The sequence below is a fragment of the Silurus aristotelis genome, assembly GCF_946808225.1.
Source record: "Silurus aristotelis genome assembly, chromosome: 26".
NCBI classification, from domain to species: Eukaryota; Metazoa; Chordata; class Actinopteri; order Siluriformes; family Siluridae; genus Silurus; species Silurus aristotelis.
This window is the reverse complement of record NC_139599.1, coordinates 14,792,212-14,817,105: the sequence shown is the minus strand read 5'-3', so window position 1 is coordinate 14,817,105 and position 24,894 is coordinate 14,792,212. Positions and strand designations below refer to the sequence as shown.

The window sequence follows — 24,894 nt, the reverse complement described above, 5'->3', positions numbered from 1 at the left end:
TGCCAAACATACAAGTGTGAACAATCCTGAATGAAGACCCTGAGCCTGTTCAAAACATCATTAAAATAAGATTCCTGAAGATAAGCGTGAAGACCGTCTGTTGCTATTTTGTATGAAAGCGACAGAGAACTGGAGTTACAGTGCAAAAAACATTTCTTTTTATACTTTTTTAATTTCGAGATCATTCTCACACACTTCTTTAAGAACACACCAGGAAACATGGTATTAGGGAGTCTAATTCACCCAGTCCGAGCCCTTGCACCTAGCGCATGTATGTCTGAGATGAGCAAAAATTCCACCCTCTTATGGTAAGAGCTTGTTTCAAGAACCGTGCTGTAAATATCAGGCCGCCAAGGACAGCTGGAAGTCCCGCGAGTGCGTCTCGGTAAGTTAACACCTTCGGGGTGAGGGATTCAACTCTGAAGATAAAAGGCATAAATAAAACAACCACCAAAAAACCCTCAGTCCCTTTAAAAAAAGAAAAAGAAAAAAACAGGGCCTGTGTCTCGGTGTAATTTGCGAGCTACGGGATACACCAAAATGGTTCTTTTATTCACCCTAATGTGAAACTTAGCTAACTTTCTGCTCCATTAAAACCCCCTTCAGCCTATAGGCCTGGAATTTTCACACACTGTGAAGAGCACATAACTTCCCAATGATTGACTGTTCTCAGACGTTCTCCCTTTCACTTAGAACACTAACGAGAACCAAGACCTATTGCTGAAACCTACTCTTTTATTTCGGTCTCTAATGCAGTGCTTCACATAAGACAGATTCCTAAACTTTGACCAAAAACCAAACTAGATTTGCCTCCTAGATCAAATATAAACCCCGCCCACTTTGTCGCAGCCAATGAGACGAGACCAGTGGTGTACAAAAAAAAAAAAACAAGCCTGGATTTTTTTACAGTGCAGAAAATGAAAGGGTAAAGTAAAGCACACCATATAAAAGTACGTGTTTACGTGTTTTTTCCTTCCAGATTATTAAGAGCTTGAAAAAAAAGAAAAAAATTAAAATACAAAAACAAAAAAAGACTGTAGGGAGAACCTTGCATAAATTTTGACACCCTATGCCGAAACCCTATTGACTTTTTTTTTCCACATTTTCACATTTCAAGCTAAAATTAATATGGACTTACAAATACTTTTGTTACTGTGACTGAGTATTCTTTTCTCAGGAATTTTACTTTATCAAGTAGCTTAAAAACCTTTTACTTGCGTACATTTTTAGCGATGTATCTTGCTTTTTGAAATAGTACATACCTGGATTTTTAGTGCTAGCAGTCAAAAATAAAACTGATGTAAAAAAACAGTTTTTGTTGTTGTTTACAGAGAAACATCCACAAAAGAAAACAACAACATGTACAGGCACTAGTACTTTTACTTGAGTATGATTTTTCAGTACTCTTTCCACCACTGATTATTATGTATATCTATAACAGACAGCTAAAGTAATTACATCACTTCTCCAGGCCTAGAAATTAAACTACCGCAAAAGTTTCCTTCATGCGCAAGTGTGATATTTACCTCTCAGTCATTCGCTGTATTAAAACAAACAGAGCTACATTAACACTCGTTTCAAAAGCTTTGCGTTTTGGTGTTCGTGGTCTTTGCAGAAGTCGAGAAGATTCACTTCAAACAACGTTGCTCTTCCCTGGAGGACCAGTTCTCTGTGGATGCTCTCGGAATCCAAAACACTATCTAAGGTTAAACATTATGCCTGACGGCTTTCGGCTCTGGCGCTGCTTCTGCTTTGTTATTCAGGACCACCGACTCACATTAGGGCATGTTTCGCTTCAAAGCTCTGCAGATATATCGACCGAGCAACATCTAAAAGCGTGGTTTAAGCGTCGCATAAGCCATCACATATTAAATAAAACACATCGATTGACCCGATCATGTTGTTTCTGTGTACATGATTAATATCAGAAAGGCTCAGCAGACTATCTGTTCCTTCTATAAAAATGCCATGTAGGGAATTCTTTCTAGTGGATCACATTTTAAATGTTTAACTGTGCCTGTATCTTTTTTTCTTTTCTTTTTTTAAGCCTGCACCTCATATCAACACACCACTCTGAGTCATGTGTCCTAAACATTGTCCGATTGAAAGGAATGTTGGGTTTCAAGACTGCCATTTTCCAAAAGTCAGAAACAGAACTGTGTAACTTTGGACCTTTAGATAACTTCCCCCACAGTGATTATCTTCAACCGCAATGAAAAACACGCCTGATTATAATGTACTGACTTCCTTGACTTAGAAGGCAGTGATGGTACACAGAGTAGACGGTCCAAATATAAATCATTGGAAGAAATGCTATTAAAGGTCTAGATGTTGACAATTAAATTCGGAATCAAACCAGCTGTAGTGTGGATTGACCCATTTGGCCTCAGGTATTTTTCTTAATGTAAATAGTTTTGTTAAGTTCTTTTCAAACAGGACGTTAGGATATGATAAGGTGAGTGTCTCCATACTGTACATGTGGTTTCCATGCCATAAATCTCCACTATAAAAGGATGCTTTTCTCTTTACTATAAGCCTTTGCTGCCTCAGCTTCTTGCAGCTGTGGAAGATGGGCTTGAACAGTAAAAGGGCACATGACATGACATGTATGGAGGCCATAAATAAGCTAGGAGCACTATCACGTACATAAAAAGCTCTTTCGAACATTACATTTTATTGGCCTGGGTTTCGATCAGTAAGTGACACTGTTTGATATCAGGGATGTGCATCTCCATCACTGAGGCTGATGCGAGTCGCCTCTCGAAGCATAGCCCATGATACGATACAATAAACATACACATGAAGCAGCTACCGATGCGATCCGATTTACCCCTATTACGATGCAATGTGATCCGATTTTCGATTTGATTCAACACAATTCTATTCAATGAAATATGATGCAATGGAAAAATTAGGATGCTCTGCAATTTAACATGGTACATATTTTTTGGTTCAAACAAACAGCAAATCAATATACTTAGGTGTTTTCTCACTTCTAACGAATGAGTCTTTCACAAACAGGCCTTTGAAGTGCGAAAGAAACAAGACTTTTGCGGTTCTGTTTCCAGCTCTACCTCTGCCATGTTAATCTGTATTCTATGTGACTCTCAGGACACGCCCCGGTCTTCACAGTGTTGTGATACGTCATATTCAAGTAGCAGCAGCGGTGCTGAGAGAACGAGCTTGACAAACTGTTTAGCGAGGAGAAATCAATCTACACACTTCCTATATAATAAAAGTATAGCGCATCTTCTAATAATGATATAAAAATAAATCGTTTTTTCGCAGATGCACCACTGCGTTGACTTTTCTGCGGATGCATAATTAGAAACTTACCATCCCTGTTTGGTATTTTGGTGTTCAGGCTCTAAAGTGTACACAAAATGGCGTAAAAAGCAAAAAAGAAATCCAGTGATCCGGCATCATATACCCAGTGTAAATGCGGCTAGAAATGTTTAGTTGAAAATCGTGCTGTCTTAAAAGATTGGGACGAGGAGTTCAAGATGACAGAACATGTCAAACCCTGAGGTAGATGGGCAAAAACAGCGTTTCAGCCATGAACAGGAATCTGAGGCTACCGCAGGCACGGTTTGACTAAAATGCTACCGTCAAAGAATGGAAAAAGATCAGATGAAGTCTTTCTCACCCAGACATTTAACTTACACAGACTATATATATGTATGTGCACTAGCCACATGGAATCACAGCCTTTTTTTTTTTCATAATTTGTGGCTTGGCTACTGATTGCACACACCCAAGACCACAAGTATAGTGTTTTTGCTGGCTGTATGTGTCTCAACACAAAGCTTTAGTTGTCCATGTGAGTCTCCAATTATGTTTATTGGCTAGCTTGCCTATCCCTACAGACTTTCCAGCCAAACAACTCCTACACAAAACAGATATGGATTGGGGTTTTTTTTGGTGTTCACTGTGAAAGCCTTGCTAAACAAACCATCGTACCAGACGTAATTATTCAGTTGTCAGTGGTGGAGCTAGAACAAAGGGAGCGAATTCCTGCAACAACAGTCAGTGGTCTGTGTGGGGGGGAACACACATGAATATGCATGGGCATATGTAAGCTCGTCTTTTACGTGCCGCATGTGCCATTACAAACTCATTGTGCTTGATTATAAGATCTACAGGGAGCCTGTGAGGGAGTGGAGAGATGGATGGTGGTGGCAGGATGTTGGCATGGGGCCAAACGTGCCAGCGAGGGTTTGTTGTTGTTGGTTTGTTGTGGGTTTATTTTACCAGAAAAAGTCATTTGCCCACCATGCCAATTTCCAAAGGCTGCTCATAACAAATAAAATCTTAGCGGACACTTTCTTAGAGTACGTTTATTTAATTTTTTTGTAAGTTAACGTGTAAGGAAAGGTTAGAAGCCTTTTTGAAAGTTAAAGGTTCTTATGTAGAACCTGCCCAGCTAAGTTCCCAGTTACGTTGTTGGATTTTACATCAAAAGGTCATAAGTTCAAATACTAGTACCACCAATATGCCAACTGCTGGGACCTGGAGCAAGGCTTGTACTCCTCAACTGCTAAGTTGTATGCACTGTAAGTTGTATACCTGTCAAATGACTTAAATGTAAATGTAATACTAGATAAACAACTTTCACAGAACTGGACAAAATCCTGGCCACAACACATTGGTCAAGTAGATTATAAACCAATGAGGCATAACTTTATAACCACTTACCAGTAAACTTAGTGGGTGGGATTTATTAGGCAGCATGTGAACATTTTGTCCTCAAAGTTGATGTGTAAGAAGCCAGAAAAATGGGCAAGTGGGGCCAACACAATATTAGGCAGATGACCATAAAGTTATGCCTGATCTGTGTATATCAGTAAGAGGTATTTTCAGAGATTCTATCTCAAGGCCAACAACTTCTTGACTCACAAAGTTGCATTTATACTACATAGAACTGATTCCCAGGGATTCAAGTCCTCGCAAACTTTTTCATTGCTTAGCGATTTAAAGAGTTCGCGTATGACCTCAATCAAACGACACATGTCCATGTTCGTACTCAAATCCCTCAATATGACAAAAGTGTTTCTACCTTGTACTGAATGTACGCTAATCGTATTTCAGTCTTCAGATCATTGTTAGTGGAATCTGGTCCAACCCAAGATTAGGACTTTCCCCTGTGGGTAGAAAACAGGCATGCCGCACTTCTTTTTATTTTTTTAGGATGAGCAGCAACGTGCATAGTAAGCAACCACACTCTTTGAACTTGTGAAGGCTTGCTACGGCTTTCAGGCCGCTCTCCTTTAAAGGCCAACCTCAAACGTGATAAGCGTCGGAAAGAGAAGGGCAGCCGGTTAACGTGGTTTGGGATGACATTTAGTAATTTGACATTTTGGAGAAAGCAAATGCTGTGTTTATTTGAAAGGCTGCCTCGCCAGAGAGGCAACAAGTGCTTGGCCAATATTTATTCGATAGTATAAACTCTCAAGTCTCAGAAGCAAAAGAAGTGTTAGGAGAAATGGATGGTACATTTTTGAGATTGAAGAAAGGAAAATTTTGAGGCAGGGGCTGCCCCCAGAGAAGCGAATATCATGTCCAGGAAATTCGTAGTTGCCTGGGGGACAAGAAGGATCAAAATAACAAAAACAAGACTCTATATTGATGTTCACAAAAGCAATGTTTCCTTTTAGATGGTACAATTAAAGAGCTAGCTACTTGATTATTGAAACATGGCATCACAGGAGGAGAGATCATATCTGTAGTGAAAAGTAAGTCGAGAACTTGCTGGGTGAACTTGCTGTGAAGGGTGAAAGTAGAAGGTCACAGGATTAGACCATATTAAAGGACAAAAGGAGGGTATGTCATGTTTTGGGTCTAGTGTTGCCTAAGGTGACTGGAGAGGGACCTAAACGTTACATGTTGACAGCTTCTTTGTTGAAAAAGGACACTTCAAATGTGGCAAGGTTCTATGACTATGGAGTATGTCATGCATTGAATTTCAAAAAAATGCTGAAATTCATCCCATGCTTTTCAAAGGCATAATGAGACGTGTGCGCGTTCACATGTGTGCACATCTACACACTTCAGAGGGCTTTGTGGCGAGTAAAACTGGAATAGAGTGTGTTTCATACTCAGCATTGAATCTTAAGGATTGGCATTGAAGCTTGGATGAAATATCGAGCATTGACGACATAGTTTGACCGTCTGTTACAATAAAGTGAAGTAAAATTTTTATTTACACAATGGGCTTAAGGCTTCGTGCCCCTCGGAGTGGCAGGACAAGCTCCCTGCCAAGTGCTGAGTGGAAATCGGGAAGGGGAAGGAGGGGGGTTTGGGCACAAGCGAGTGAGCAAGAACTGTGAAACTGTGGAGGATGGGGACTCGGGTGATTTCTGTAACCTGAGGGAGCGTCTCCTATACACCCACACACACTTGCACAGATGAAAACCCACCTACATGTGACTAGAGCAGCTTGGGCACCAGGTGTGTGCAGCTGTTGAAAAGAAAGAAAAAAAGAAAGAAAGAAAGACAGGAAGAAAGTAGTTTGGGCTAGAGCGAAGATGGTATTGAAGATTTATGGGGGATGTGGGTTCTAAAGACTACATTGGGGGTGTTTTCCCCTCCACACAACTCTGGGATCTCTGCCAGATCTCAGATCTGCCTCTTGCCAGACACAGACACGACTGAATGGTCCAGATGGAGCCTTCAAAAAACTGATTGGCCATTTAATACTGCATATTGTAAAAAAACGAGTTAAGCTGATTAGAACCGTGGCAAATAATAACGAGATATGGCTAAAAGCATCGCCGGGGACATAACCTGCTAATTAAAGTCTTTTATCTCTATGTTTGGCTTTTTGTTTTTATCATTCGGACGGACAGTGTATTTCGCCGGAAATAAAGTCGTCCACACAGCACCTTCAACAGCTATATAACTAGTCAACTATGAATTCCAATTTCCAATATTGGATTAGTCGAAGATGTCCGGCGAGGCAATAATAAACACAGGATGTTCCGGTGTTATAAATCCAATTTCATTTCCCTTTCACGCCTTTTAGGGGTTTAAGGGGGAAGCGCTGACAGAATGTATGCTCATATTTTCTCTGTTCTGTTTCAATTATACAGTGAAAGCGAGAACTGGCATGTGTGCACTGTAAATTCTTCACCCCCTTTTGCTCTAATGCCCAATTACTGCGGTTAGCCTCCACGACTGACTATAATAAATAAGCCAACGCTCAACCCTGATCCGACATTTGGCCAAAACCTCTGCGTTTGTCCTTCTTAACCAAAATGAGCTGGAACTGTGTCTAACTGTTGTCGAGCTTTTTTTGCTTAACAGTGGTAATATCCAAAAGAGGCAAATACCCACACTGCAAATCCGGAGCCAAAGCTTAATCCAACATGCATCTTGGGCCATACAATGAATCATAAAATGACCCCATCTACCAAGTCCAAAACCAAATCACATGCATCCAACTTTTTCCACTAGGTCTTGTCCTGAGAAGTATTGACACCCATCTTCCTGGGTAAAGGCAAAAAAATGTTGTGGTATATCTATATATTGAGGGTATTTTTGTCGTTCAATTGCGCAACCTCGATAAGACCGAGTTTAAATAAAGATCTCAACCCTCATCCAAAACCTACCAGCTGGTTCTCAGACAGGAACTCCCAATATCATCGTCCTTTCATTATGCGCTTACAATAGCGTCATGGTGGCGCTCGGCTCAGGAATCCCAGGTCCTTTTGTCTTGGCTGCCCTCTGAAGCGGTTGATTTGAAAAAAACGGGAAGCATGGCTCCTGTCTAGTTGCTGTCTCGCCTAATCAAGGCTTAGAGAGCTGGGCACAGCAAGCTTCGGGCTCGGGACGTGATCAAAAAGCCTACTGAATGAGACCTGGCATGGCTGACCGGGCCTGAGTAAAGCACATACTGTATAACCAATGACGTTTATGATCAAAGAATATAATAATGGATTATAATAATGATAATATATTCGCCAACTTGTGGTTATGTGTACTTCACAGGTGACTCAATAGTAGGTCTTTTTTCCACCTGGCTGAACATTTTGGTCCAATGTTGTACACATAATGCAAGAATTTCTCAGTCTGCAAGTCTTTACAAAGCCTTCAGTCATCTTTGATTTTCTCAGTAAAGGAAACCCCTTTGTAACAAAAACCAATAAAGTCTAAAAGGAAATGCGCACCAGATCCCTTAATCCTGTTAATCACACATCTATTTGCGTGGGAGGATGCAGGCAACATGGAAGCAGAAAAATTCTGCATTTATGAAGAATTATCCGGCATTATCTAACCCTATCCCAAATGCTTATTTGTCTGTATGGTGTTTGACAAAAGAATAAACTAAAAAGTTTAAAAGTTTAAAAAAAAGTTTGAGGATCCCTATAGCTCTATAACATACTCCATAACAGAGAAATGTAGAAGTTATACCCTTACAGAAATGCACATAAGTAAAAACTCAATGAACAAAAGCTCTTGGCCACCATCAGACCTGGCTTTGCTTAAACATGGCTGTCATTTACTCGAATAGAGGAATATGATGTGGACGAGGTGACACAGCTGCACAGTGTGCGCTGGCATGTGGAAAAAACCCCTGCACAGCTGCATGTCCAGGACCTGGAGCCAAGCACTGAAACTCAAGACTTCAACATCAATTTCACTTCAAGGTTAGGGTTTGAAGCAGCATCAACCAGTGGTGAATCCAATCAAGAAAGCCACTGTTTAAACTACATATTATCACTCCGTGTAATACGCTATTGCAGCATTTTATTTTTGAAACTTTCATCAATATTTGTAATTAAGAGTTGCAACAGTAATATTTAAAGGTAACACCAAGCACAGCTTAAGAACACAAATTAAAGGTACCCAAGATCGACCCTTGATAGCACCACCCCCACTTGACTTGAAAATACTAAAATAACAATTCAATCACCAATAAAATCATAACTGAACAGGTCATAGATTTCCAATACTTGCTGTTCCTTAAAATCTGAATACTGATACTTTAAATGCTGATTCCAAAAAAGTTAAGGATGACTCTTCCTGCAGTCACATCGAGCATTTATACTATCTATTTATAGAACCCATGGGACAGAAAACATCAAGCATTAGTGTTGTGTATTCATAGCATCATCCTGACTCACAAATACGTGCCTCCAATCTGATGGCATATGATACTCTTCTCCTGTATCAACATCAACAGCATCGTAGATAAGTGAGTCGTCAGATCCTACTCTGTCATCATCTGAATACCAGTACACAGGTTTATTCAAAATATGATGAAAATAATAAGCCAAAAAAACTAACAAGGCAAAAGTGAATCTAAGAGTAAAACGAGTGGCTAAAAATTGGTATTCCATCTGCATGGTATTCCGTCAACTTATATATTTGGGCAAAAATTCAGGACATTGAAGAGTTTGAACTGCTATGTTCCCAAAGCTTTTGACTTTTTTGTGCACATATCAAAAGAAACGCACCCTCATAATGTATTCCATAAATAAGTCTCTATCATCCTTTGGCTACGCTCCTAGTCAAGTCATAGTGTAGTGACAGACTTCTGATACATCACCATCCATGACTGTAATGAATGCTCAGATATAATAGTCATAGTGCACTGTTGGCTCTCCTCCCGCACCCACATGTTTCTTGTCTTATGCCAGTAATAGCTGTGAAAGCAGCAAAATCTCTGTGTCTGGCAAATTTTCGTCATGTTTAAAATAAAACCTTGTGCTGCTGCTTCGTTTTTAAGACACCGCATGGCAAATACAACATTTTTCGTTGCTAATGATGCATGCGCATCACATCTGGTACACTTTTTTATCTACTTCAGTCGAACACACAAAGGTTTTTGGAATACTTTTGAGTTTTTATTATTAGATTCAATTCCAAATTCAAATAAAATACTGATTTTCTCCTACCAAGAAGAATGGAAACCAGGCAAAATAATAATGATAAAAAAAAGAAATGTTAGCAGAAGACTATATTTTTCCCCATTTGATTTCATGTACACCCATGTTTATTAACCAATTTCATCCATGGTTGCTCTCAGATATGGACAGAGAGACATTTCTCCTTTCAAGCCTTTGCAACATTAAAATGAAACTCAAGTCCAATAATTTTATATTGGACAGGTGTCAGGTTTGGATAAATAAAAAGACTAAGTCAACCATTAGGCTCGGCAAATTTGTTTCCCATCCCTTATGAAAGCATCAGCAGAAACCTTACCAGAGACATACTGTAAATCAGTCTCCAGTTCTCAACCCAATTAAGAAACCCCGTGGTGCTGCACTGCCCAACATCATTTACCAGGATGACAGTATCTGTGTCGACTTGAGAATGAAAAGCAGCATTCTCTGGCAAAGTGCACAAGGTGACCCTCTTCGTCACAAGGACCCCCTACCCAGGGGGGTACCTCATGACGGTCCACTCAATAATCCCAAAACAGACGGCTGTCCTGCATATGAGAGGTTTTTGAAATTAAAGCAAGGATAGAAGGGGGTTCTAATTAATCCAAGATGACCAGAAGCGAAAAACAGAAACTTGTTAAATGCCTAAGGAGAGCGCAGCGTTGGGGAACAACTAATATGGAAGAGAAGTGTATTGAGGGAGAAACGAATGAGGTGAGAAAGAAAGGAAAGATAGAGAAATGGGTAGAGCTAGATTTTGGGAGGGGTCCGCTGAGTAAAATGGACAGAAGGAAGGTGAAGAGAAGTGGAACATGGATTAGTCTGGTTTTATCTAAGTACTCTAATCCTGTGCCCTCAGGACAATGTGATTGAGAAGGAAAATAAACAATAAATAAACAAACAATCAAAGCAATTAATCTAAAATAAATTTTGATCCACAAATGCACAGCTTTAATTATATTGAATTATATTTTGCCATAATTTTGAGCAGCTTTGGGTAAAACCAACATCTAAATGATTTCAATGAAAACCTGTATCTGAGTAATAACTTTCCATCATATGCCTGTTAAATACTCCTGTTAGAGGATGTCTGCAGTAATTACATTTGAGGCAAGTGATGCCTACATTAATCACACAGATGATAGAAACGTCTACACAATAGAATAGATCACATGACCATCCTATGTCGGTAGGCTGTACCAGTGCCTAGTATTCATAGTCTTTACCTAAAACCTACCAAATCAATGCTACTCTGACACATCCTTTCAAATGGGATTTTTTAAAGTAAAATCGCATACATTTGAGAGAGAATACTTGGTTTCGCTCTGGACTCAGACAAGAGAAAGGATCACATCCTAGACTTTTTTATTTGGTTAAAAAACATACAAAAGCTCTTCTCCTAGGATATAACACATCGTTTGTAACATTTGTACAGGATATATGAATCTTCAGACAGGACAAAAATTCACTTCACTTCACTTCTTTATGTAGACCTATTCTTGTCTGAATAGCGCATTAATACCAAAGTAATACCAATCTTTCACGTCTGAGCAATCTTGGGTACTTGATATCGCAAACAAGACAAAAATCCCAAAGATTCTCCGGTAATAATTCCTTTACCCCACTTCCCCACGTGGAACTAACCACGTCTGAATAGGGCACTATAACAAAGATACTGCTGTGACTAAAATGACTGAAAAAAGTTCAAATATTAATGCCAGTATAAGTAAATTTGGTATAAAAATCTTTCAAATCTGAGCAGTCTGAGGTACCTGATACCGCAAACAAGACAAAAAAAGAAACTCAACAAGAAACTTTTCTTCACTTCCTCATGTAGAACTAACTCTATCTGAATAGAACATCAATACCAAAGAACCTAACACTTTATTACATATCTAAATACTACTATAAACTAAAATTGTATAAAGTAAAAAATGTCAAATCTATGTTGTTGTTTGTTTGTTTTTTAGAAAAAATCCTTCAAGTCTTTTAAGCATCCTGAGGTACCAGAAAACTGCATTGTTTCCATTTACATCAATAAACACATGCTATATGCTTCATGAACTCAATAACATGCTGGACTTTTAAAGAAAACAGCATTATCACCTAATCTGCACAACCTTCCAGTGAATTTCTGTCAAAAATGAAAAGGTATAAGATTTAGACTGAAGATCTTTGTCTATTTTTTGGTGTAAAGACCAAACAACAGCTTGGAACTTGAAACGTGTTTTCATTAAGGTCATAGTCCAGAAGTGTGGGGTGAAAAGACATTCAATACACTCAAGATCAACTTAAAAAACTGTCAAAAACACAATGTTTGTTTGGTTTCATTTTTTTTCCATTGAAAGAAAAAGACACAAGGAAGTAAAAGCGTGCACGAGTGAGCGAGCGCGTGCGACGCGATGCAGAATCGCCTCAGCTTCAGGACGCTCTCGCGCATCCCGGCTTGGTGCGCGCGCGTTCCGCTCACAAAAGTTTTCTTCTATTTTGCACGCGCTTAGACACAAAACGGCTTACCTTCCTGAGAGACGAAACAGGTCAACAGCGCGAGCAGTGCAAACGAGCTCTTTGGCACCATTTTTCTTTCAGCTTTATCCCGCAATTTGGTGAGAGAGAAACGAAAACAAAGTGTGCTCGCGTTCCGATCCGAGCACGCGACTGTGCAGGGCGCCGTGGGCTGCGTGTGTGTGTATGTGCATGCGTCTGTGTGTGTGTGTGTGTGTGTGTGTGCATGCGAGTGTGTGTGTGTTAGAGGGCGGAGAGCAGCTCGAGTTGCACGAAAAATGCTCTCTTGGCTACAACATTGTGCTTATTATAACCTCCTTGTGTGAAAAGTGAGAAGAAAAATGAGTATGCTCTTTTAGTTGGCTTTCCAACTCAAAATATTTGCAGGGAAAAAAGAAAAACATGGGTGTGGTTATAAGACTGGCCCAGGGTGAGGAAATCCTTGCCACCTTGCAGTGCTATAGTACATCATTACAATCGACCAACTTTCCGTAAAAAATACCAGATACAATATTATTTATTGACACATTAAAGTGTCTCTCAGGATCGCAATGAATTCAAAGCCTATCGCAGGAACTCCTGTCTGCATATAAGGCAGGAACACACCCCACCTGAACTCATTTTGAGGTGGGAGGAAACCAGAGAACCCAGAGGAAACCCATACAGAAAACCAGTGGATTGTATTGGCTGTTGTAATTTGGTAAACAATGGTTGCATTAAATATTTAGGTCAATATGGCCCTCTTTCTGTGAGTTGCTTCTCCCATTAGGGGGTGCCACAGCAGATTATCTGTCCCTTTCAAACCAACTAACTGCATGTCTTCCCTCTCCACATCCATAAACCTCCTCCTTGGTCTTCCTCGTTTCCTCCATACTGGTGGCTCCATCCTCAGCATTCTCTTACTGATATACCCCATGTCCCTCCTCTGCACATGTCCAATCGTGCTTCTCTCACTTTGTCCCCAAAACGTCCTGCATGTGCTGTCCGAATACCAGCAAATAATATTCATCTAAAATAATTTTGAATCTGCATGGAGAGACTGATAACCCTATGCTATACACTTGTATAACACAAATAAAGGTGGGAAAAGTTGTTTTTAAATGTGCTTTGGGAGATTTTATACCTTCATACATTTCTTATATGTGTAATTAGATGTTGACGAATCCTGCGGGATTTACTACACATGTAGTTGTTGATTTAAAATCCTCACGGTCATGAAATATTAAGTCAAGCAACAACGATGAAACAATCGGATATTCTGCAGATGTAGCCCTGTCTTCTATCTAATTAGACATCTCATCTAAGACTGCTGGTTCCCCCTTTTGCCAGTATAAGAAAGAAGGTTAAAATTATGGGATGTTATTTAAAGCTTCTTTTTACACAATGCTAATAAAAGTCAATTAGCAAACATTTAGTCTCCCACAAACAGTCCATGTAGGCTAAGAATGGGGCCTTTATTATTTTCCCACAGCTGAATGGGGGCTAGTGCTACTGCAGACATTGAAAGTTGTGTTGTCATAGGACGTGTTGTTCTTGAGATTGGATTGACCAGAACTGGAGAGTCTCCAAACGCAGGTTGTTTCCAGCCCCTGCTGCTTTTCCCTACTCCACTGTCACCTTTGAGAACAGCTGCAGGGCTGTGGGTATCGGTGTGTGTGTGTGTGTGTGTGTGTGTGTGTGTGTGTGTGTGTCAGAGTTAAGTTGAGGGAGGTCACTCCAGCTGTCCGACCAGCCCTCACACCATACATCACTCCTTGCTCCTAAACCAACACTGAGACACATTGTCCTCCAGGCAAAAAGGAGCGAAAGCTTAAATGGCTTTATTTGTTTGTTTGTTTATTTTCCTTTACAATGCGTGTGTCCATACATTTTGCCGCATTTCTTAAACTGAGACTAACCAACAACCACTTTTTGGTGGGGATTCAGTTTCACCCTGGCACACTTGCATACTGTACACTTGCAATGTGTTTTTCATCAAATTTGACTCATGAGGCATATTTGAAGCCTTTGAGTCGCTTTGCCAACCATAAAATGCACCAGATGAACGCAGCGCATTGGGCACCCAAGTCGTTCACTCCATCTGTCAGCACTTCCTCTGCGTTTGTCCACCTGCAGTTAAACACAGCCCCTTAACTGACACGGCACTGAGGAAAATGAGAGCAAAGACCTGACAGCGCTTCTAAAACCAGGTCAGAATGAGAAAACCTCCTCTCGTGAACCCTTAAGGCTCTTAAGCGTGAGTCGGAACATGAAGGAAACTGTATTTCTTCAGAGACTCTATAAAAAGAGTAGGGCCTTGAAGCTGACTCCAGACCCCTGTGTACCCTGTGTGCTCTAATAGAAAGAGAAGCAAAACCTTCTGTATACAATCAGCTTTGCTTTGTTTTAAATCCAGTTCCCATCTACTTCTAGCTTTTTCTGTCTTTCAATCCTTCCAATCTCTCTGTCCTCTCATTAGGCAAACACACTTCTACTTGTCTTCTATCTCTTCCTGTATCTTATTTAGTCATCTGCATGTCTCATTGTAGTGTTTGGTCAGTGCAAGCACAGGAGACAGGGATAATAGGAGGTGAAAACAATCTGGATTTACAAAGTAAACACCATTAACAAACCACAATAGCCTCCCTCAGGGTCAGGGAGCCTCCAGTCCTCACAAGCAAGTGTTTAGTAAACTGGCTTTATCTAAGGCAAATGCACACAGGTGGGACTTTATCATGCATTATGGCATGCATTTGATATTTGTGGAACACCCTGGCTTTATTTGTTCTATAATACATTTGTTTATTATAGAACAAATAAACAACAAGAGTGATTATGTTCACTTTATTGTATAGCAATCCTATGTTTGCACTGATGCAAATACATTTGTTTAATTTATAATGACATTAAATGCACAAAACGAGTTCCTGTTATCGCTTGCATTACATTATAGAAGCTCTAAACAGTCATAAGTTAAATCAATTACCGATACACTATATAGTTGATCTGTAGGTTAAATCATGTGCTGGAACTGAAGACTCATTCCAAAAAAACGCCCAAGATTTCCCTCAGAGAAAAACGACACCATATCACCATATCATGACACCTACAAAAAAATGTGACTATTGAAATAGGAATGTGTAAAAACAAGTTGAAATATTAACATCGCTGTGGTATAGTGGAAATTATGTAAGTCCGAAGAAGTCATGCATTATAATTTTTTTTTTTCTTGTTTTTTTTTTAAATTTTCTAACCTAAACGAGTTTTCTCGTGATCACAACATAATTTTCACGCCATAACAAAAGTTGTTTCCTCATCATCTCAAAAAAAAAAGGTTGTTTTCTTGAGATCATGAATTCAACAAAAATTCGATTTGATTTCACCTCCCTGAAAAATGTATTCTGATAATCATGAACATGATCATGGTACCATAATCTCCAAGGTTGCAAACATCAGAGAAGGTCCTAATGCAATACAGCTTCCTATTCTAAAAACAAATCATCAGCAAATCACAATCTGTAAAGGTTTTTTTTTTTTATCTGCACTTTTTATTTGCTTTTCTTACACCATCTCCCAGTTGTGGGCATGTATCTCTTCAAAAAAAAAAAAAAAATGGTAAAAAGAAAAAGACAGTGCTCTAAAGGCTTGAACTAAGGTGTACACTTTTTTGTGCCAGCTTTATCCGGTTATCAGTGTTTACATCTATACCCAGCCAAGCTCAGCGGAGAAAAGCATCAATGGTTGACTAAGACCCCCCAGTGAGATGATCTCATGCTAGCAGAATGGAAAGTGTGCGGTGTATATGTGTGTTTGTGTGTTCTGTTTCCTCATAAAGCCATTCTTCTTGCCCAAAGCCACCTCAGATCCCACCTGCGTCTGGTCACTTTATACCATTGCTGTAGGCTAGCCATATTTACTTCTATTCTTACACTCATGACTCAATTTCAAAAATTTGCCCTTTTCTCCCTCGCAGTTGTTCCCATTATCTTTCTTGTCTCTGTTATCCACCAAAAAAATGCAACACTGTTTGAACCCTGGAACAAAAACCGGGACAAGATTCTGAGCCTGCAGCTTGAATATAGATAAAGAAAGAGGCTACTGTAGAACAAATTAGACACGTTTTTCATTGATACTGTGAAAAGACAGGGCCAATAATGCGTTTCTAGCAGTAAACATTTACCTTGATTATCTAGTGACATTAAACGTGCTACAATCTACTGATTGAGACTGTAATGTGATTACGTTGGTTGTTTCCTTCCTTGTAGCCCACAGCAAGACAGAAAGTCCTTCAGCCTGGTCGAGTTTCACAGACCAAGGAGCAGTGTGTTGTCACAACAGGGGTGTCAGACTCACCAGACTCACCAAAGCCAAACACTAAACGGAAACGTGAGAGTTCAACCAAAGAAGACTATCGCTAAAAGGATGTTTGGCATAAATGCGTTGCTTAATTCAAGATTTATTCCTCAGGGCTCCTGTCACTACATGCTTTGGATGCAGATAGCATGTGAGAAAAAATTTGATGTATTGTCAGGTTCCACATCATCACACAAAAACCAGCTTAGTCGTTGAAGTAAAAGCCTTGCATTTTTTGTCTTCTCGTTTCCCTACTAACACAGAATGGCAACTCAATTACTTTGTCAATGTCTACAAGATGGGACAACAACCCTGGCGTATATGAACCGCTTCTCAACAATCATCGGCATCATCCGAACGCACACCGTAGCAGGTACGCCAACATTCATAAAACACCCTGATTGATCACAATAAAACCAGTTTTGTTTGCTGCCGGTGACATTGTTATGACTTCTTTCCAACAGTAACCTGTGCAAAGGCTGAAATTCGCTCTCTTGGGTGTCGTTTTTCCAGTCCATTGTCCTCTGGATTCCTCAATGACAACGTCAGGGCCATTATCTCCAGTAGCGGACTGAGGGATACCACCTTGTCTGAGTGGGAATTGTTTGCTCTAGAAGAAATGTCGTCTCTGGGGACGTGTGGACGTCTTTCCCTCAGGGCACTCAGACATTTCAAGCGACCTCCAGTCACTGAAGTGTCAAAAATTAGCTAATGAATCACAGCTAACTGACATTTGATTGAACGGGTGCAAAGATCTCACTGATGCTGATGTGTGGATGGATGGATTGGCGAGAAGGAAGGAGGGATTTGCTAGTAATTCTAATGGGTTTCTGAGGGATCCAGGTGGACATAATAAGAAGCATCCAGCAAGAATTGTGGCACATTTTTAATCATTTAAACAATCCACATCCTTAAAAAAAAAACGATCCTCACTTTGTAAATCATAGTGTAATTACTTATATAATTCACCAATTACTTCATTACTCAAAACCATTGGGGGTGACAACATTCCCCTTTAAACATATACTAGACTTTTGATTGAAAACCAATGTGAAATTGTATACACATTATTATTCTCAAATAACATGATATACATATGTACAGATAGGAATGTCTGTATGATACAGTATATACAGAATAAATATGGGTGGAATCTACAGTAGTGCAATGCTAAACATAAGTTATGGATGGTGCAAAGATGCACACTGTAGCGGATTCCAAGTTGTAGCTTGCTCAAGATCCACAACTGTACATGTTTTCCAGTATCCTGTATTGTTCTTGCATAAACACATTAACAAAGAAAACGAATTGCTCACTACTCCTGGGTCAGACTGTCAGCTTTTCCAAGGCCCCAGACATGTGGCTTACAATATTCTCACACGTCAAGAGCAACTCAGCAGAATTATCCCTGGAGTGCCCTCAGAGCAGTGAGTGAAGAAAGCAATTATAGCTCAGCTGTTTTGGGGACAGGGTGTGTCACAGAAACGCTGCGGGAACCTGGAGAAATTGCATCCACCTCCCGGTGCTCGAATTGAATGAATTGTGTGCGAGACCCCGAAATCGGCAAGGCGAATGAGGGTGATATTTAAGGCGGCGAACTACAGCTGTGCTCATAGTGAGCTGTACATGGACCCTAAGGCTATTCTATTTTGCACAGTAGGGCTTTGGTGGCCGAAATATGGCTACAGAGGGCAGATGGATGGCTTGGTGGGAGATTTAGAAGTTATGAAAGTCAAGCAAATTTCAGTCTAGTTGTGTGACACAAAAATAGTCAAAAATCTTTTAATATTTGCAACAAAAAATCACAAGAAATTGCATTCTTTGTGAAACAATACAGTCCATATTTAATAATGATTTCAAGTTATTTCAAGTAAGTACCATTGAAAAACCAAAGCTAGATAAAGTGGCCCTCAAATGAAAGAACAAAAGAACCAACCACACAGCGAACTCTATGTTCAAACTTGGATTTCGAGCTCAATTTTAATTTAAAAGCTTTGCTTTTTAAATGCAGGAAACCTTTAACAAGTCGAAAACTGTGCCACTGAATGCCATTGCTGGGAGGGTTAAGGGCGGCATGTGGAACATTTAGTGCCGAGACGAGTGTGTGCAGCCGTGCAGGCGGTGTTTTGTCAGAAAACAGCAGGCCGACTTTGCAGACAGTTGATGCCAGTTTCACAGGGCGGACAGAGCGCAAGGGGAGCAGCTGCTCTAGGGTGGGGACGGGGACGGAGCAGGGGAGCGAAAGAAAGAAAAAGAAAGAAAGAAAGAAAGAAAGAAAGAAAGAAAGAAAGAAATAGCAAGTGGGTGAGAGCAGCTGTCAGAAGAGGACTGCTCCAAGAAAGACAGAAGAATAATGATTTCCATAAATCAGGCAAAAATAGAAAAGGGCTAATTATGGAGGGACATGAACAATTATCAATTATCATAATTTTTTATGCATTTAATTCTCAATGTTTTTTTTTATCAAATAAATATAATCAACGGCAATTATTGATACTACGTTGTTATGATATAATGCAGTGTCGTGACAATCCTAACGTTTCTTCATTTTCCTATAAGTGCACTTTTTATAGTGCTTTATTCATCTTGCACCACAGCAATTTCTCCATGATTTTGATACTGATACTTTCTTTTATCACTTACATTATAGCAGCTATAAACTATACAAACAAAATGTCATGCTACAAAGAACATGGAAAGTCCGACAAGACCTGAAAAAAATGAGAATGTGGTAAAAAGTGCACAAAACAACGCAGATACCAGAGATTCCTTTCATCCTTCAGATAACATAAAGATTAGAATGAGTTTTTCCTTAGAAGAGATCCTATTTTAGATATTATTCGTTTCGATTTGATTAGGTGCCACATCCAGCATTCGATTCCGTGTGTCATTTGTTGCTATAGAAACAATAATGCATCCGATTATGGAGAATTCAGACCAATCAAATTTAAGCACTGGACAATAATACACACAACTGATTTTGTGCGTCTATGAAAAACACACAAGTACAATTTGGCTTTGGCTTTGGAGAGCCAAAATCCACAGGGAACAGTAGGGACACAATGACTGTCCCCACCAGGAGACCGATATCAGCATGTCACGTGATCAAGGTGCAGCTAGGCAGTTACACATTTGGCCTGTGTGCTGATTTGATAAGCGCTAAGTCAGAAATGACATTTTGTGAGGGGGGGGTACATAATCACATAAAAGGTAGCTCCGGGCATTAGGGACGCCTTCAGGAAAACTCGGCAGCAAGATAAATCACAAATGAACAGTGTTACGGTCGGAGGGTTTTTAGATTATTAACACGATACGAGGCATGCATTAGCAAAAGCATGCTGTGGTCGCAACCTGTGTAAAGATAAGGATTCTTTGAGATTTCTGTAGCATATACTTATCTCATGACCTGATTTGCCCTTTCTTCTTTTCTAGAAGATTTGGAGCATTTAAACTGGCCAATTTATGAATTAAGGGCATTACATTCCAGGCCTGGAAGTCAAATTTTTTGCCATCCTTTTGGTGTTTTCTTAATGGAAAAAATTAGCATTTGAATGCCGTCAATAAGCTTGGGGTTTTTCAGAGATCAATCCATTTCAGCTAGCCTGGTTTACACCTATGTTAAACTTTACATATGAGGAAAAAACATGTAGTGCAGAACATTTGGACAAAATTATCTTGGATTCTTGAAAGTAATTAAACAAATGGGTTATACAATAACTGCACTGTTAATTCTGAATGCAAATTCTTTCTGACGATTCAAACTATGAATGAAACTGAAACTTTAGGGGAAAGTGGGTGGAACAATGTATTCATTGACTGGTTATCTTGTATATTACTGTTACAGACGAGGAGGAGATAAATGAACAGACTAAAGGACTAGAGTATGTGCATGGGATACAAGTTGACATTTATATTGCGATGCATCATTTTTAACATATTTGCATCGGTAAAAACTATTAATTATATTGAATTATTAATAGATGTGCTAGACTTGTATTATTTAGTAAGTGATTAATAACTTGTAACCAATATTTTATATGTAGATTGATTTCTCCTTGCTAAACAGTTTCTTAAGTGCGTTCTCTCAGCATCACTGCTGCTACCTTAATATGGGGTTTTCCAACACTATGGAGACCGAGGCATGTCCGGAGACTCACACAGAATACAGATTAACATGGCAGAGGTAGAGCTGTCTAACTATTACCCTTTCAAAGGAATATAAATTCTGTCTCCAATTTAATTGCATTGTAACTGTTGTAGCAATAAAAAAATACTGTCCTTCTGTGGCATCATTGTGGAAAAGAAGCAGTATAGGAGATCATAGAACAGCTCAAGAATATTTCAGTTAAAATATATTTATTCGTTTCCATTTTGGGGTTCCGGGTTTAAACACTGACTTACATGTTGTCATATCTGTCATGTTACATGTTACATCGTTAACCATTAGCCACCCAGCCGTTTATCAAATATGTCTGATTTGGGTATGACGTAGGTCCAACAATTACCTCAAGCCTCCTCTTGAAACGCACTGCTTGAAATGGATTGGATCATTAGACCCAGAATTCCACACCACAGATGGTCTCGGCCCCTGTGGCAATGCAGCGCTGACAGTTTTCCTCCCATTTTTTTTATTGAATTCACTGGCATAAATCAAAATGACGGGTGCGTTTTGAACCATGACCCCGTGATGCATTCAGCGCAATATCGGCACTAACAACCGCTGTGCTGGAAAAAACGACATGGGCGATTTATTATGTATTCACTCCATTGAATCTACGTTGCATTTGTCAGAATTGCCTCGCTGTACTAATGAGGATAATTATGTCGTTTCCGATCTCTTGTCTTGCTTGTCATCTAATATGACTGGAATATTATAGGGTTTGGGGTTGTTGTTTTTTTACAGTTTCTATTCATACACTGTCCTGTTTGGACAGTTCTTCCATGCGTGCTGCGTAAAATGTATTAATATCTTCAGTCTATACAATTTCGGATGCATTTCTTTGTCATAATTTAGCCTCAAACTCCGGAATCTCCGGAATAAATTACTGTAATTTTTCATTTACAATTCAGCAGTTCTCTGTGGTTAAATGTAATTAGGTATCCCTGAACATCCCAAAAAGTCCCATCGCTGAAATGCAAAGAAAATCAATATAAAATAACTAACGCAAATTATGCAAATGGTTCCTGTGTTCTAGTCAGTGTGTCAGCTGAGGCCTTCCTGGATTTTCCTTTCGTGTGCATTTCTATTACTTTCCAATTACCTTAGCTGAGTTGAATAAGCTAAATGTTTTTAACTTATAATCAATAATTAAACAATTATACTGAGCAGCCCATTGCGAATCACAAACAAGCCCCCAGACATTACAAATATCACTTGCTTACCAGCGTTCATTACTAATTTCTTTCACTCTTGTTAAGTGTTTATACAAAACCCAATTCAGAGCAGACATTTTGTGAAGGGCCCCGTCTTTCCTCCTTGTAGTTTAATGTACCCTTTTATTCAGAACAGCACTAAAAGGGATGGCATTAGGGGGCCTTTGTTGCCTCTCAAGTAGGGGTCTAATTGGGCGGTGGGATGTGGGCCTGGACTCTCCACGCTGAATGATAAATGGAAAAAGAGGTTGCTGCTAGTGACAGCTGCTTTATTGTGGAGGAAGTAAAACCCATAGATATCTACAGGAGACATAAAGAACAGTGCGGTGATAAAATGCTCAGTCGCAGTAAGACGTTTGAATGGTGTAAACGTTTCAAAGATGGCCGTCAGTGACGATCCCGGTCGCGGTGGTTCCTTGATGACGAAGAAAAGCAGGCCGTCCTTGAACGGTTCAGTCATACTGACAAAGCTTTCTGTGTCGAATCTATTCAGGTGTTTGTTAAACGCTGGGATAAGTTTATAAATGTAGCAGGGAAGCCCCTCGTACGTTGATCAGTTTACAATGAGTACTATGAGCAACAAAACACAAGAGGGTTGAAGTGGAAGATCACCTCACAGAGAACTTTGATCTCAACCCTATTTAACACCACTGGGATGAATTGGAATGTTGACTGCACCCCAGGCCTCCTCACCCTTCATCAGTACCTGACTTTACTAACACCCTTATGGCTGAATGAAGTTTCACAAATCTCCACAAACACTCCAAAATTTAGTTGAACGTCGTCACAGGAAACTGGAGGTTATTCTTCACTCAATGTAGAACGGGATGTTCATAAAGCACATATGAATCTTATGGTCACAAACTGTCCACAAATTTAAGTATTGTATATAAGCATACTCTATAGGTTAGTCTTCCATGTTTACTTCAGGTTATATACGGCCTCACTTGGGCAAAAGCAGTATTTAGGCCAACTCTGTGTATGTGTATCCTTTTACAAGATTTCTCTACGGAGCTTACTTTGTCCATGACGATAAAAGCTTTCAATACATCAAAGCAGTATGTCGTTGTTGATCTGACGCCCAAACATATAAACTGGGCCAAAGCCTAGACAACCATTGTATATAAAAAAAAAAACCTGACCAGGCAACATGGCATTCAGCTGTAAGGCTTTCATAAAATGTTAATGGTTCCTTCTCCAGAACATTTTGGAATGGATTTCACAGTCTGGGATTTTTTTTATTTTTATTTGCTTTGTTTTAATTGGTTCTTTCCATTTTCAGACAATATAACTCTTCAAACTGTAATAAGGCTTTACAAATGTACCACATAGCTCTACTGTAGCATCATCACTGTCATTATAACAGGGTTGTAGAAGGGTCACGATTTAATGGTAACTGGTCTGGATTTCTAATAGATTTTACTACAGGGGGTTATGTTCCATGGTGTTTTTCTGTTTTGTTCTTGTTGCATTTCCATTTAGAAAAGACAAGTCATTATAAAATTATAATTTCATAATAATTATATTTATTGTACAGATCAGATCTATTACTGCTTCTCCCCAAGCAGGCTAATGCTATTTGCAGAGGTTTACTTGAGTAAAAGTATAGATACCTTACAGCAAAACTTATTCCATTACAAGTTAAAAGTCACCAATACTAATATGACAATATGAGAAAAAGTCTTCGAGTATCTGATTTGAACAGTACTTGAGTATTTGACTCGTATTAAAAATAGGCTCAAAGATGCACTAGCACTCAACACCAAGATGATCAACATGTAAGCGGTTGATTTGTGGGGTTTTATTACCTAAAAACAAATCAAATTGTACACCTCAACATTGCATTAACAAAGATCGACACAACAGCCTCCTTTAACATGCTGGAATGAAATAAATAACAAACAAGTCAGTCAAAAAAAAAGACAAAGTAGAAAAGCAATTTAAAAAGATATCTTCAATTAATAAATGAAATTACAATATCGTGTCACAAAGTGGTTTAGCCATTCGTCTATAATGAACAAATGAAATTAAATGATTTGAGATAAAGTTAACTCAAATATTCAGAGCTGTTATTTGATACAACTCTTAGTCTCTGAATATTTTTATTCAACTATTCAACTGAAAATACGGGTAGGGTAGTGTTGAGCCTTAGAGACATCTTCAACAGTGGTGCAAAATGTAATTGGTCATTGTAAAATAAAATATAATGTCGTAAAATGTACATTTATTGAATCTTAAATGAAGTTGAGTAGAGAGTAAAAGTTGCTTCTATCTTCGATATTCAGTAAAACTAGAATGTAGCCAGAAAATGACTTAATTACAGTAACGAAGTACATTTACACAAATACTTTACACCACTGCTATTTGGTATAGATTTTCCTGTTAACTTTTTCTTAATCTAAATTACTATTATGTTTTTCCAAAAAGGAAAAAAAATGGCAATGCCAAGAGGCTTCTATTTCTAACTCACTGCCGTAAGCACACAAAGCAATCAAGGGTTCTCCAAAAGCTTTGGCTGAAGAGAAGGTGACCTCCTCCTGGTTGTGCTGGGCTTCTTTCCCGAAGAAGATCAAACAGCCTGTCACCAGCTGTCCACCAATTCCATGCCAAGCTTTCTGTCCCCCCTCCCCCAAAAGACGATTTCTTGCCTGAGCCTAAGAGAACAGGGGATGGGCACATCGCACGAATGCTCCTATCTCCTCATCTGCATTCCACGATTTACATTAAAAAGTGCTTTGAGTGTCTGGAATTTTCCATATAACAATTGTTAGCATGGTGATAGAAACAGTTGGGCTGTTAA

The 24,894-nt window shown here is 39.3% G+C and overlaps 1 protein-coding gene and 1 long non-coding RNA gene across 2 annotated transcripts in view; one reads left to right on the top strand and one right to left on the bottom strand.

Moving 5' to 3' along the window:
• Positions 1 to 12,742, bottom strand: part of mcama (melanoma cell adhesion molecule a) — a 41,436-nt gene extending 28,694 nt beyond the window's left edge. Inside the window, exon 1 of the mRNA XM_083530544.1 lies at positions 12,402 to 12,742. Within this exon, the coding sequence (XP_083386670.1) occupies positions 12,402 to 12,462 (61 nt within the window). The 5' untranslated portion in view covers positions 12,463 to 12,742. The remainder of the gene's footprint in view (positions 1 to 12,401) is intronic.
• A 3,903-nt stretch (positions 12,743 to 16,645) lies between these two features.
• LOC310720217 lies at positions 16,646 to 17,690 on the top strand. Its single transcript, XR_014531685.1, has 3 exons — positions 16,646 to 16,872; positions 16,985 to 17,094; positions 17,186 to 17,690. It is a non-coding gene; the product is annotated as an uncharacterized lncRNA (long non-coding RNA).
• Positions 17,691 to 24,894: the final 7,204 nt, after the last annotated feature.